The sequence below is a fragment of the Vicia villosa genome, linkage group LG7 (assembly GCF_029867415.1).
Source record: "Vicia villosa cultivar HV-30 ecotype Madison, WI linkage group LG7, Vvil1.0, whole genome shotgun sequence".
NCBI lineage: Eukaryota > Viridiplantae > Streptophyta > Magnoliopsida > Fabales > Fabaceae > Vicia > Vicia villosa.
In genome coordinates this window covers 10,370,818-10,386,861 of record NC_081186.1, presented here as the reverse complement: position 1 = coordinate 10,386,861, position 16,044 = coordinate 10,370,818, and the positions used below count along the sequence as shown (strand labels likewise).

Here is a 16,044-nt window from a genome sequence, read left to right as displayed (position 1 = left end):
TGTGTGAAAGATGTGTTCTGTTGACGTTTGTGTAAACGATAGATATTCCTGATAATCTGAATATGATGAAATTGGGTGAATAATATAACTATGATGTTTTGTTATTTAAGATGCAATAACATTTGTTAACTGTGATGAGACTCACCCTTACTGTTGACATTTTCAGATTGAGGATAGCTGCTTTCGACTTGGCGAGGATTAGCTCATAAGTCAGTGTATTAGTGTAGCGTCAGGTGTCATGCTCTGATATTGTAACACTGGGGGAACGCTAGCTTAGAGTTTATGATGATACTCTATCGTGTTGTTATTGTATTAATTCTGTGGGATACTGCATAGATGATGTTATGCTTATCCGAATGATGAATTTTCCGCTGTGTTAACATGAGGTGTTTATGTATTATGATGAACCGTTCCTTAGTGAAAGCATGACAATGAATTTATGATAAATTGGTTTAATTTGAATTGTGGCACCCTTGTTTTCATGTTTTACTCTGAATTATTTTATTAATTGTGGCACCCTTGAGGATAGCGGCTGTTCGACTCGGTGAGGATTAGCTCATGAATCAGTTGTTTAGTTAGCGTCAGGTGTCATGCTTTGATATTTGTAACACTGGGGGCGCGATGTTTAGAGTTTATGTTTTATAACTCTGGTTACGTTTTGATGTTTTGAAGAATAAGTTTTAAAGATGTTAAACTTAATCTGTGTGATTTTAATTTCCGCTGTGTTAACATGAAATGTTTTTAATTGACGATGATTGCCTCAATGAATGCATGACATAACTGAACGAAGTTTAATTAATTTTGAATTGTGACACCCTTGTTTTCATGTACTCTGAAGGGTGTTACAGACATACCGAACATCCCACCACACAAATTCAACTTTCATGCCATTGGAAACTTTCTCAATGGACGTTTCAAACCTGATATGCTATATGGTTAGTTATTTCATTGGATCATTCCTATTGTATGCTGATTTTGTTGTTTATCATGAATGAGCTGTTTATTTTGAAAACCCTAATGTCTCAGATTTCTTTGAAATAGATGTTATTGGTGTCTTACAAGATGTTGTTAAGACACAAATGGGAGGTGGCGGTAAGAAGTCATGTACCAATATCACATTACGTGACATTGGAGGAAATGCCATTGAGGTTGCTTTATGGGATGATTATAGCAAACAATTCATGAACTACAATTATAAAAAAAAGTAACTTAATATTCTCCATAATATTCAATATTTTAATCAGTAACTTCAGGTTCCCGTTAATATTCAATATTGTGTGATCAATAACTTCATGTTCCCGTTAATATTCAATATTTTAATCAATAACTTCGGGTTTCCGTTAATATTCAATATTGTGTGATAAGTAACTTCATGTTTCCATTAATATTCAATATTTTAATCACTAACTTCAGGTTCCCTTTAATATTCAATATTGTATGATCAGTAACTTCATGTTCTCGTTAATATTCAATATTTTAATCAGTAACTTCAGGTTCCCGTTAATATTCAATATTGTGGCCAGTAACTTCATGTGCCCGTTAATATTCACTATTTTGATTAGTAACTTTATGTTCACTTTAATATTCAATATTTAATAAGTAATTTCAGGTTCCCGTTAATATATAGACATTGTTTGACCGAGTTTTTTTCCGTTGTAAAAATTACTTTTAAGTTAAAGTTAAAAATAAACGATTTACAAATAAAATTAAAGTTGTTTGGTAATATTCATAAATTTTCAACTTTAAAACATTTTAAAACTAAATTGTTATATATATATAATACCCGTACCTAAGATCTCTTTTTGTTTTAAAAATAAACTTTGGGTTTATTTCGCTCTTTTTTCATTTCCTTTGGAAACAATAAAGCGCGGTGGCGACTTTCACTGAAATAACGAGTCAAATCAAGTTAATGGCTTCGATCTTATTGAAGAGTAACTCAATATTCAGAAGATGAGCATCAGAAGTTCTGATGCGGGTTGATCTTCTGATGGTTACTCAGAAGTAGTGTTGACCAGAAGTTGTAGCTTCTGGGTCCCATTAGCTTAGCTGTTTAGTAGTAAAGTACTTTAGTATTTTGTAGTACTGTACTGTTTGTACCTTAAACTTGTTCACTAAGTTTAGTCTGTTAGGGCCTACGTGGCAAGATTTTTCTTTGTATAAATAGCCCTGTAATAGCTATCATTTATTATCAACAACTTTATTCTCTCTCATTAATCTTTTGCGTTGTTATTCTCTTTGTCGTCATCATCTTTATTCTTTGTGCACCAACAATTGGTATCTAGAGCTCCAGTTTCAAACACAGGGAAACACGAGTGAACGTGAGTTTGTGTGACTGTGTGATTGACTTTGTTTCTGGGAAACAAAGTTGTGTTGAATCACATTTTTTCTTGGTTATTTGTGGGTTGGGAAACACTGTGCGAGTGTGAGTGAAATCTGATTTTTCTGTACAAGTTTAAAAATGAGTGGAAGCAACTTGAATACCAAACTTCCAGTTCTTGATGGTAAAAACTGGAATAGATGGATGATTCAAATGCATGTATTATTTGGTGCTCAAGATGTTCTAGATCTTGTCACTAGTGGATATGTTCCGGTTGCAGAGGATGCAACGGAAGAACAAAGAGAAGCGCAGAGAGAAACGAACAAGAGAGATCAAAAGGCGTTGTTCTTCATCCATTAGTGTGTGGATGTGAATGTGTTTGAGAAGATTTCTGATGCTATGACGTCAAAGGAGGCGTGGGATATACTGGTCAGGTGTTACGGTGGTGACGTATCAGTAAAGAAGGTGAAGCTTCAATCCCTGAGAAAGCAATATGAAAATCTCAACATGAAGAACAATGAAAAGGTTTATGAGTATATCTCTAGAATGATTGTGATCACTAATGAGATGAAGGCTTGTGGAGAAATCATTTCTGAACAAGTAATCATAGAGAAGACATTGAGGTCTCTTACTCCTCAATTTGATTATATTGTTGTATCTATTGAACATTCTAAAGATCTGGAAACCATGAGAATAGAAGAGTTGCAAAGCAGTCTAGAAGCACAAGAGTTGCGTTTGATTGAGAGAACTTCTGAGAGAGAAGTTGAGCAAGCTCTGAAGGCTTCTTTTGTCAAGAAGGACCAGAAGCATAGACGTGGTGATAGATTCCAGAAGGAAGCCTCAACTTCTGATGAGAAGAGATATCAGAAGGGAAAGGATAAGAAGAAAGTTCAATGTTACTGTTGCAAACAGTTTGGCCATTTTGCTAGAGACTGTTTGGCAAACAAAGGAAGGAAATCAGAAGAAGCAAATATAGCTAGAGGTGATTCAGATGATGAACCTGTGCTATTGATGGCTTCAGAGTCTGACGAAAGATGTTTGTCAGAGTGGTGATATATGGACACTGGATGTTCAAATCACTTGACTGAAAACAAACAATGGCTGATAGACTTTGATTCTAAAAGGAAGACAAAGATCAGATGTGCTGATGATAAGTACCTTATTGCAGAAGGTATGGGAAATGTTAAAGTCAACGTGAAGAATGGAAAGACTGTTCTGATCAAGGATGTTTGGTATGTTCCTGGAATCATAAGCAATCTGATGAGTGTAGGTCAGCTCATTGAGAAAGGTTTCTCACTTGTTATGAAGAACAACCTCTTAAAGTTGTATGATTCCAATCAGAAGTTGATTATGCAATCTGACCAGGGAAGCAACAGAACATTCAAGTTGAATGTAGAAACAACTGAAACAGAGTGTCTGAGTGCTGAAGGCTCAGAAGGTGATAGTAAGCTGTGGCACAAGAGGTTGGGACACTTGAACTATAGAAGCATGGGGCATCTAAGTTCTAAGAAGCTTGTACATAGCATTCCAAAGATTATGAAGCCTGAGAAGTCATGTGAGGTATGCATGAAAGGCAAACACCCCAAATTGCCATTTGTATCAGAAGTTGCTCCAAGAGCAAAGCATGCTCTGGGAGTAGTACACTCTGATGTGTGTGGACCATTTCCATAACCTTCACTTGGAGGAAATAAGTATTTTGTGTCTTTTATGGATGAGTTCACAAGAATGACGTGGGTAACACTTATCAAGTTTAAGACTGAGGTGTTCACATAATTCCAAAAGTTCAAGGTGAAGATTGAGAAGCAGAGTGGTCAGAAGATAAAGATTCTCAGAACGAATGGTGGAGGTGAGTATAACTCTACAAAATTCCAGAAGTTCTGTGATGATAATGGAATTGAGCATGAGGTTACTGCTCCTTATACTCCTCAACACAATGGTCTTGCTGAACGTAGAAATCGTACTTTGCTTGATATGACGAGAAGTATGCTAAAAGAGAAGAAGCTTCCTCACAATCTATGGGGAGAAGTTGTTGCAAGCATATGTTCTCAACAGGTGTTCAACGAAGAGGCTGAAGGAAATTGTTCCTTTAGAGAAGTGGACTAAAGAGAAGCAAAGTGTTAGTCATCTGAAGGTTTTTGGTTCAGTGTGTTACAAACATGTTCCAGAAGCTAGAAGAAGGAAGCTGGACGAGAGGAGCAAAGTGATGTTATTGATGGGGTACCACAGTACAGGTGTATACAAGCTCTATTGTCCAGAAACTAATAGAGTTGAAGTCAGCAGAGACGTCATTGTCAAGGAATCAGAAGTTTGGGATTGGAGAGAGTCTCAACCAACTTCTGAGGTAGAGATAACTTTTGAAGAAGAGTTAGAGTCAGAAGATAAAGCATCTTCTGAAGATGAGTCAGATGGTGAATCTGATTCTGATCCAGATTCTGATGATGACCCAGAATCTGGTGGTAGTCATGATTCTGGAAGGGAAAACTGTGAAGACGTAGAGTCTGGAGGACAAGCTTCTGGAGATGATCATGAAGGTGGAGACTCTGGAGGTGGTGACTCTGAAGTAGCTCAACGGCCACAAAGAGTCAGAACTATACCTAGAAGGTTTGCAGATTTTGACATGTTGCAAGACACAAAAGTTGACTCAGAGGGAGATGTCATTCAGTGTGCCATGTTAGTAGATTCTGAACCTGTAAGTATAGAAGAAGCGCTCAAGAAGAAAGTCTGACTGAATGCCATGAAAGAAGAACTTGAGGCTATAGAAAGAAATAAGACTTGGAAGCTGACAGAACTTCCAAAGAAGAAGAAAACCATCAGCGTGAGATGGGTTTTCAAGGTAAAGCTGAAGCCAGATGGATCAGTTGGTAAACACAAAGCGAGGCTAGTGGCTAGAGGTTTTCTTCAGAAACCTAGACTAGATTACTTTGAGGTGTTTGCTCCTGTAGCTAGACATAAAACAATCAGACCGGTGATTGCGTTAGCTGCGAACAGAGGTTGGTCCTTGATGCATCTGGATGTAAAGTCGGCATTTCTGAACGGTCCATTACAAGAGGAGGTATATGTGTCACAACCCCCTGGCTTTGTGAAAAAGAATAAGGAAGGGATGATGTACAAATTACATAAAGCTCTGTATGGATTAAAGCAAGCACCCAGAGCTTGGAATTTGAAAATTGATTCATTTTTCAAGAAGCAAGGGTTTCAGAAGTGTGAGATGGAATATGGAGTTTATGTGCAACATTCTGGAAGCAATATGATTCTGTTATGTTTTTATGTTGATGACATATTGCTTACGGGGAGTTGTCCAGAAGATCTGATGAAGTTCAAGAAGGTGCTGATGAATGAGTTTGAGATTACAGACCTTGGGAAAATGTCATATTTTCTAGGGATGGAGATTATGTACTCAGAAGATAGTATCATTCTGCATCAGCTGAAGTATGAGTTAGAACTTCTGAAGAAATTCAAGCTGGAGAATTACAAAGCTGCTGTTACACCGTCAGAAACGAATCAGTAGTTGGACTCTGATTCTGAAGGTGAAGATGTTGATGCTACGGTCTTCAAACAACTGATTTGTTCTCTAAGGTATTTGTGTAATACCAGGCCTGATATATGCTACGCAGTTGGATTGGTTAGTAGGTTCATGAGTAAACCTAAGTGGTCCCATTACCAAGCTGCTGTCAGAATCTTGAGATATGTCAAGGGAACTCTGAAGTAATGGCATATTGTTTCCTTCTGGGAGAAAGGAAGAATCAGAGTTATTGAGTTATTCTGACTTTGATTGGCGTGGAGACATAGTTGATAGAAGGAGCACTTTTGGATATTTGTTTATGTTTCTGGGAGGTCCTATTTCTTGGAGTTCCAAGAAGCAACTTGTTGTTGCTCTATCAACCTGTGAAGCTGAGTACATCGCAGGCGCTGTAGCTGCATGTCAAGCTGTGTGGTTTCTGAATCTATTAGAAGATCTGACGATTAAAGTGAAGAAGCCTCTGAAGCTGATGATTGATAACAAGTCTGCAATCAATCTTGCCAAGAATCCTTTGTTACACGGAAGAAGCAAGCATATTGAAACTAAGTATCATTTCCTGAGAAATCAAGTCCATAATGGAACATTAGAGGTTGTGCATTGCAGCACCCAGAAGCAGATAGCAGATGTTCTGACGAAGACAATCAAGACAGATCAATTTCTGCTCTTGAGGGATGAAATTGGCGTTGTCAGCTTTAAGTGAAGAATATGAATTAAGGGATGGTATTGAAGAGTAATTCAATATTCAGAAGATGAGCACCAGGAGTTCGGGTTGATCTTCTGATGGTTACTCAGGAGTAGTGTTGACCAGAAGTTGTAGCTTCTGGGTCCCATTAGCTTAGTTGTTTAGTAGTAAGGGTACTTTAGTATTTTGTAGTACTATACTGTTTGTACCTTAAACTTGTTCACTAAGTTTAGTCTGTTAGGGCCTACGTGACAAGATTTTTCTTTGTATAAATAGCCCTGTAATAGCTATCATTTATTATCAACAATTTTATTCTCTCTCATTAATCTTTTGCGCCGTTATTCTCTTTGTCGTCATCATCTTTATTCTTTGTGCACCAACAGATCTCAGATTTTCTCTGCTACACTATCAAACTAAACGACTGACTTCACGAATTCACTTAGAGATAGTACTGCAAAGAAAGAAACTAAGCTCATAATTAATCTTATCTTATATTTTTTAACTCAACAACTAATTTGAAACCCCTAATTTTTAGAGACTTTGTATGGTGGGCTTGGTTGGACATTATTACAAGGTAAACTATTTCTTAAGTAGATAGACAATAATTTAAAGGTAGATAGACAATAATTTAAAGTGGTTTGACAGCCGTGACAGTGCATCATGGTTTGACAGGCCGTGACAGTGCATCGAAGAAACAGAAGAACTTGCAATGAATTATTTGACTGCCGTGACAGTGCATCGTGGTTTGAAACTAAGCTTATAAAGTGGTACCAATAATCAAACTTATTATAAAGTGGTGCCAATAATCAAACTTATGACTAAGTTGTAGAGTTTCTTATGCCAAGCCTATTTTTCGCTGCCGTAGGTTGAAGAAAACAAGAAAACAATATTTGAGGATTTTGTGAAGCCATTCCAAGTAAACTTCCAAGAGGTACTTTTGCCCCTATAACATAAACTGGTTAAGTTCATTATTAAAAGTCACAATGGATACCTTTTTGTATTGTTCTACTTTAGTGATGTAACAGCAAACATATATGCTGATATTTTCGATGATAAGCAGGAGTCAAACGATTGCTTTTTTTGTTTCTTCTCATTCTGGAAAGGGTTGAAAATGATTGTTAGTTCGGCTTTTTTCTTCTCATTCGGTTGAAAATGATTCTTAGTTCGGCTATTCGCTCCTCCTTTTGGGGATAGGGGATGTAATTATGTTGTTGACACTTTTAGCAAAATTTGAGTCTGCATCACACAATTTCATTAATTCTTTCCTTATGACAATTACATTTTAGGAACATATCTGTATAATCAGAAGAATGCCCAGTGGTATTTAAAAACCTTTTTAAAATTACCAATCATGAAAAGAAATGACTAAGTATGTGTTTATTAGAATGTAATCACTTGCCACAAATCACATTCAAAGTTACACCTGAATTTGAATACAGTTCCAACAAACACAGATAGCATAATGCACAATCATGTGATCTAAACTGTGGGATGTAGCCGCAACTTGAAATTATCATAATTTCTATATGTCTAAGTTGGAGAAATAGTTTCAACTTATAAGTTACCGAGATCATATCCTCCATTCATTGTATTGTTTAAAGCAGCGTGGAGGGTCTCCTACTGAATCTGCTGGCTCACAGCTTGCTTTTGGGAACACCAACTGGTTCATTTCTGGATTTCTTTTCTAGTGCCCGTGATACTTGCCTCACTGCCTCTTTCGGTATATAACGAGGCCGACTCAGCCAAAGTCCACCATCAACTATCATAGTGTCGCCATTAATGAATTTTCCTTCACAGATTTAAATAAATTAAGTTTCCATTGACAAATACATAAATAAATGAAATGAAAGGAATAAAATAATCACTGTTATTGTACCCAAAAAAATCATTGTTAGAAAAAGAACACAGAAAGCTAAGGACGGTCAAAACAAAAAACAAACAGGAAGAAAAAAAATATTGGTTTTATGTTGAAGAGATGGACCGTGGAAGAAGATACTTGCTATGGAGAGATATCATATGAATAAACATGACCTTTAAATGGTTTAATTTACTTGGAAAAAATACATTACAAAATATCTACATAAATTTTGTGGAAGACTTTAGCCAAAAAAAAGGTGTTCAAATCGCTTACACTCGAGCAGTCAAGAGATACAACTAGTGTGAGAACAGTGGATAAAATGATCAGAATCCCTATTATCACATAATAATATCTTGTGAACCTAACATATTTTAAGATTCACAATCAGATCCCTAAACTGCGCAAAAATCCAAGATTCACAATCTTAACGTTCTTACAAGATTTAAGAAATAATCTAAAATATTTGGGTAACTCCAGGAAGTTACTAACCTGCATCTGATACTAGGTAGAGAGCAGCCATTGCAATATCCCATTTCTCCCCAATTTTAAATAGAGGCATTTCTTCTCTGGCTTTGTTACCTAATTCTTCAGGAGCCAGTTTACTCATGCCAAGAGTGCCACTTATTGGACCTGGTGCAATCCCATTGACTCTGATATCATAATCTGTTCCCCATTCCAGTGCCAAGTTTCTTGTAGTGGCATCAACAGCTGCCTGTTGAACATTAAAGAGTTTAGTGGAAATACATTATCATTGTATATAAATTTTACACTAGATATTGATTGTGTTTTAAAGTAAACCTTAGCTGCAGATACGTGAATTTGATACCAAGAAGCTGTATAATGCAAGGTAGCACTAATGTTAATTATTGATCCACCAGCACTAGAAGAGTCCCTTCCTGGTCCCCCTTTCTTGAGATATTTAAGTGCTTCATGGCACATAGTGAATGTGCCAACAGAATCAATATCCAAAACTGCAAACAAGAATTAAAATTTGTGAATTTTGTAGGAGTGGTGACAGTTGAACTTAATAATGTGATTTTAGGTCAAAATAATAGACATATATTATTTTGAAAAGGGAAGAGAATTCTGACCGGTTCGAAATCCATTTGGGGAGAGATCCTCAGCGGCAGCAAGAAAATTACCAGCAGCAGCATTAACAAGAATATCGATCTTACCGAAACGGTTGAAAGTGGAATCAATAACTCTGGCGGCATCATCTTGCTTCCTGACATCACCTTCAAAACCAACCGCTGGGATCGAAAGTGATTGGAGAACAGAAACAGCGGATTGAAGAACTTGTTTCCGACGGCCCATGAGAGCGACGGAAGCACCATGTTTACCTAATTGTGTTGATATTTCAAACCCGATTCCCGATGCTCCACCTGTTATCAACGCTACTTTTCCTTTCAATATATCTGATTTGAACGGTGACTCCGTTGAACCCATCTTTGATCTCTTCGCTGTTGCGCTTGATCACTTTTTTGTTTTCTTCTAATCTCTAAGCAAAAGCCAATCCAATGTGCCGGCTTTAACACCTCTTGTCCTTCCTTTATTGTTTGCTCCTCCTTACATGCTTCGTGGGACCAACTAATTTTATTCATGCCTCGCCCGGTCAAGTGTTTAATAATTTCCTAATTTGTAAATAAAAAAAAGGAAATGCTAACAAGTGCCCCAGGGGCACTCTTTAATAGCTTTAAAAAGTAAGTTTTTCTTGAAAATATGCATAATTAATGCATCGAAAATTGAAATGGTGAACTTTTGAAAGAATATTTTCTTTATTTAGAATGCTTAAAGAGTGCCCCTGGGGCACTCGTTAGCATGACCCATAAAAAAATTACCCAAATTAATTTCAAATTCTTCAATATTTTTTAAAAATGAATAAATAGGTGATAAATAAATAAATCTCTATACCTTAGACATGTCTATTTTAATAAAATAAATAATATCAAAAATTCTCAGTAATAAAACAACATATAGAAAAATAATGTACGAGAAAACATGAAAAAAATTAAAATTACTTAAATAACAATAATATTTTTGGTAAGTTTATATTTTTATAAAAATTTTAAATATTAAAAATAATAGAAAAGATTCTGCTCTTTATATGAAATTATTAAATCATAAACGTTAATTAAATATAATAGTTGATATTGATTGTTTTCGTTTCTCACAAAATATATCAGTTATCAGAAGTTGCATATTTATAATTCAAGTAAGATTAAAATAATAAAATATATTATAAAATTAAGTACATAAATTATAAATTATAACGCATATTTATTTGAATTAATGATCATTATATTTAAATAATATGAATAATTAATAGTCAATTAATATTAAAATAAGCAAATTATTGCATAAAATGTGACATGGAAATAAATAACTTTATTTATGTTGCATTTATGTCATTTTAACATTATTGTTTTAAAATGTTACTTCATATCACAATCCGTTAATAATTGCAAACAAAATAACTTGGATTGTTTAAATTGGAAATTTACGAGGATCGAGCTAAACACGGTGGATTAGCCCACATAATAAGCTCTAATTATATTTATAATTATCGTTCTACTTGAAATAAAATAATGAAATATCTTCTAAAATTAAGTACATAAATTATAATATGGATTTATTTTAATTGATTACTATTATCTTTAATTAATTTAAATAATTAATAGTTAAGTAATACGAAAATAATAAAATAATTTATAAAATTAACCTTTACTAATTATATATTTATTTCTATTCATATAAAAAAAATGTAACTGATATTAAAGTATAATTATGAGTTATTAGAATTCATTAAATATTGATATAACTTTTAAAATTTTATATTTAATTATAAATGAATAAATTTTTATTACATATTTATTTCTATTCATATTACAAATAAAAATAAAAATATACAAAAAATAGTTATACTAACGGTTAAGAATAGTTATTTATTTCTCTTATGTTTTTTTAATTAATACTAATCTTCCTTTGATTTAAAAAAAAAAGTTATTTATTCAAAATTTCTCTTATATATAAAATGATTCAAATTAAATATAATTCACATATATGTTTTTTTTTATTTTTTATGATACACATATATGTTTATTAGACATATAATATTATAATTGAATAATATATTCATGTAAGCATCATAAATATATAAATATACATTCAGTTCTATTTATTTTCATTATTTATATCAAATATTTATATCATAATTATACATTCAATTGTATTTATTTTCATTATCGGTAAGATGTAAATGCAAAAAGAAGGGAAAAAAATAGACTTTTAAATAAAAATAACTTTTTAACCAAAAAAGTAAAACATAAACTCTTACCGTTAAATTTCATTGATAAAACCAATAAAGTAAATAGATATAACTATTAATAACACACAAAAATGACAATAAATGACATAAAAACAGTTGATTAACTTTAATTCGGTTAATTATGATATAATAATAACAATAATATAATAATAATAATAATAATAATAATAATAATAATAATAATAATAATAATAATAATAATAATAATAATAATAATAATAATTAATAAAAGGCATGAAATTAAATAGATAAAATTGTCCTATAAACTATTACCAACACAAACCATCTTATAAACTGTTATCGATTAGAAAATTAATAAAATTGTTTCTGCATATAAATCTGTATCTCACTTTCTCACATGTACATTTGGTGTTTTCATCAATTACACACCAACAATTGTAAACTTTATTCGAATCATGAGTGGATAATACAAACGATACTAAATAATATTAAAATATTATCAAAAACAAAATTTTAAGAATATGAATTGTATTTTATAGTGTTTTTAATCGTAGTTAAAAGCAGTTTTATATGCTGCGAATTTGACGAATACGTTAATTTGTCATGTAACATAATAATAGCGTTTATGTTTACGACTTATCCACACTACACAAATATCTTAATCTTAATATCTTAATATATATAAATTTAATGTTGTTATGATAACAACTCTAACTATGTCATTATGATAATATCTCTTGGCGACCCTAGACACATGTCACTCTAATATCAATCATAATCTATAATATAAGAAAGTTCTATCTTTTTGAACTTTCAATGTGGTGCTGCCAAGTGGCTTAGTCTTAGAGCAGAATTTCTTTCTTCTTCATGCGCCATGTGTCTCATTTGATGATTAATGAAGGTATGTTGTTCCATATTCCACCATTGATGTCTCATATAATTGGCATTAAGTTCAGTTTGTCCATGCAGCTTCTATGCTTCCATATTCCACCATTGATGTCTCATATAATTGGCATTTAATTCGGTTTGTCCATGCAGCTTCTATGCTTAATGAGGATTTTATATGCTTCTTTCCATTCAGCTTCACCATCGGTTATGGTTATGTAATGAAGAGTGGAATGAATACTTTGTAATTCCTGCATGGCTTTGTTATTTATAGTATTGGTTGGCTACACTTTTCTGCAGTATCATACCAGTGTTCATTATGGCACGACCATTAGCAAAAATATGTGACATCAATGACAGCAAAGAACTTTGGAAAGTTTCTGTTCGTGTGCACCACAAATGGACAGTTGTTTCAAACAAGAGGGAGCATTTTGAGATGATCTTTGTTGATGTATCGGTAATGAAGTGAATTGTTCGGTAGTTTTTACATATATTGTTTCTGGTTTGTTGTATGTTTGATTTTAATGTTTTTTCCAGGGTGGTGACATACATGTTGTTGTTCCTGCACCTCATGTATCTCTTTTTTCTGAAAAAATGGTCTTGGATCATAGTTACACTATTTCCAATTTTAAGGTTCAGGCTAATGTTGCGGCTTTCAGACCTTCGTCTCATAAGTTTATGTTGAAGTTTACTGCTGGCACTACGGTTACGGATGATAACAACGCTGAAATACCTCCAAAGCCGTTGGTGTTTACTAAATTTACTGATATAATAAACGGCAACTTTAACAAGGATGTGCTAATAGGTAGAATATTTTATCTCTATTCTGTTTTACTGGATTTGTTTTTTATGTGTTGTTTCATTTTAAGGTTTTTTGGCTGTATGTGTTTTAGATGTCATTGGTATGGTGGAAAGTATTGGGTATTCACAGACTACAACAGGTGCCCGGAAGCAGCAGATTAACATGATGCTGCGTGACGGGGGGTTTGTATTCATATTTATTGTGTAATTTGTCGAACATATCTTATGTGACTATGTAGATGACATGGTTTGTATTATTTCTTCAGTGAGAATACTATCAATTGCACGCTTTGGGAATCCTATGCTGAACAATTCATGAAGTTCAAGCAGGAGCGCGGAGATGATTCAGGTCCTATATTTGTCATGATTCAATATGCTAAAGTCAAGGAACAGGGTTAGTAATTGATGAAGTGTGGTGTTAGATATCCTTTTATTTTGATACAGATGGTTATGTAACATTCTATTTGAATAGGTAAGTTTCCACTGTCCGTGACAAACACGTTTAATGTTACCGTCCTTGGTCTGAATATTGATTTGCTGCCGATGAAAGAGTTTATAGAAAGGTATGCTCCCTGGATTTGCTGTTGTGTGGTTTTAATTTTTATGCAATGTGATTGTTTCATTACTGTCTTCCTTTGACAGTTTTCCGAAGGATTCCATGATTACGTTGTCTGGCCAGGAGGGTTCCAATTCACAGCTTTCAGCACAGAACTCTGAAAATCAACAGATGACTCCTGTACAAAAATTGCTTTCAAAGGCTGTTGTAATGCCTATTGGGGATATTATAAAACTCAGAACTGTATGTTTGGAAGTTGTTGGCCTTTTATTCTGATTTAGTATATATTTCCATTTTTTCGTTGCATTTGACTGTGTATCGTATTATCTTTTGGTTCCATAATAATTGCAGATTACATTTTGTGCGACTGTGGGAGAAACTAAAATGCTGGTTGCCTCTCCGTATGGCTGGTATTATCGTGGTTGTCATGTTTGCTCATGTATTGCGCGTGGTGACAGAGCTCCGTTTGAGTGTGAGGCTGGACATTTCACTGAGGCAGAGATTTTTAGGTTAACATCCTTGTCACATGTTTTATGTTATTCCATTTATATGGGTGTTTGTCAAGGTACTGAACATGACCTTTTTGAGTTCTATGTATACTGTGAATGTAGGTATAAGATTGAGATTGAGGTTACTCATGCCGGGAATAGCTGTAACTTTTTATTTTGGGATCGAGAGTGTGAGTTACTTTTGGGATTGTCTGCTTCTCAGCTGCGTCATACAATGATTAAGGTATTTCCGTTTACATACCGTTGGAAAAACATAGACAATTATGCCAGAGTTAACTGATCTTTGTCTTGCAATCTCCTACAGGCTGGCATTCATGATCCCTTGGAATTCCCACTGGTATTGGATCAGATGTTGGATTGCAAGATGGCTTTCAAAGTTAAGTGGCAACCACGTTGGAAGAATGCCTCTGTCGTTATGCTATTGAAGAATGACCCTTTTGTGAAAGAGCTTGCTGATCAGTTTGACACAGATGAAGTATTTGAATTTAATCTTTGCACATGTAATGCAACATAAAATCATTGTAAACTGACTTTGCGCATATTATGGTTTTGTACTATCTTTCGAATGATTTGTAGATGAAACCAGCTGCTGTCGAAGCAATGACCACTGTTAGATCGGAACCTAATTTTGTTGTCGTAAGGACGTTTACTGTACTGAAATATACTCCACTTTTAATGTACTGTTGAATATTAATTTGGTGATGTTTCTTCACTTATGTATCAGGATCTTGATGTGAGTTCAACGCACAACACAGATCCAATTACTCCTACTGGAAAAAGACACTTTCCAGGCGTATCAAGCGAGTCAACAACCTCGGATGGCACGTGTGATGGAGAACTTTCATCAAACAAGTTAAAGAAAATTATAAAAATAGAGAAGATAGATTAGTAGTTCCTGCATAATTTTAAGTATGTTTGGGTGTGTTTTTGTTTTATGGTGTGGACTTGTAAGTCTGTTTCTTTTGGTTTAGTAACAACTATGTAATTTAATTTCTGTTATGTTAATATAAGACTTTTCTGTTTTCCCTTAATCATCTATTCAATTGCTATGATATTCTTTGTTTTTTACTCATCTCGAATATCCAAACTAGCATTACATGCTATTGTAAAAACATATTGTCACAACTAATAACGACCACAATTTGCGATATTGGTTACGACTACACGGGTAATAGACGCATAAACCTTATTCAAGAGTTACTCACGTGAAAATGAACTTTCATTTTTACTGAGAAGTCCACAGAACTAGCATGCACCGACCAAATTCTCCGTTGAATGTCATAAACGTATTAAAAAGTTCCTAACATGAAATTGAACTTTCAATTATGCTGAGAAATCAACACAGCTAACCTGCCCTGACAAAATGCTCCGTTGAATGTTATAAATAATCAAAATTAATATAGCTGCGCATATGACATTGTATGTATTCTCTTCAAATTGTTGACATTTATCTAAGCACCTGTTTCAATTGGATTGAATGGGATCACCAACTTAGTTAAATAAAGGTACACATAAGAGTTAGAAATATGTTAATGTCCATTCATGTTCTCATTAATAAAGACTATTATAATAGGTAATATAAAGATTGTGCATAACGTTTTGAAATTATAATGACAAGACCTTCCATTTG

At 33.9% G+C, this 16,044-nt stretch overlaps 2 protein-coding genes across 2 annotated transcripts; one reads left to right on the top strand and one right to left on the bottom strand.

The window, feature by feature from the left end:
• Positions 1-8,003: 8,003 nt before the first annotated feature.
• LOC131620305 (peroxisomal 2,4-dienoyl-CoA reductase [(3E)-enoyl-CoA-producing]-like) lies at positions 8,004-9,945 on the bottom strand. Its single transcript, XM_058891338.1, has 4 exons — positions 9,469-9,945; positions 9,176-9,348; positions 8,867-9,089; positions 8,004-8,308 (listed from the first exon to the last, which is right to left on the bottom strand). The coding sequence occupies exons 1-4, from the start codon at positions 9,821-9,823 to the stop codon at positions 8,154-8,156; spliced, it is 906 nt and encodes a 301-aa protein (XP_058747321.1). The 5' UTR covers positions 9,824-9,945; the 3' UTR covers positions 8,004-8,153.
• Positions 9,946-12,558: 2,613 nt separating this feature from the next.
• LOC131618652 (uncharacterized) lies at positions 12,559-15,303 on the top strand. The gene is made up of 13 exons (XM_058889831.1): positions 12,559-12,564; positions 12,702-12,766; positions 12,849-13,005; positions 13,086-13,353; positions 13,442-13,532; positions 13,616-13,743; positions 13,822-13,912; positions 13,992-14,148; positions 14,257-14,414; positions 14,517-14,637; positions 14,719-14,889; positions 14,991-15,050; positions 15,139-15,303. Exons 1-13 carry the CDS (start codon positions 12,559-12,561, stop codon positions 15,301-15,303), a joined length of 1,638 nt encoding a protein of 545 aa, XP_058745814.1.
• The last annotated feature ends 741 nt before the right edge of the window (positions 15,304-16,044 follow it).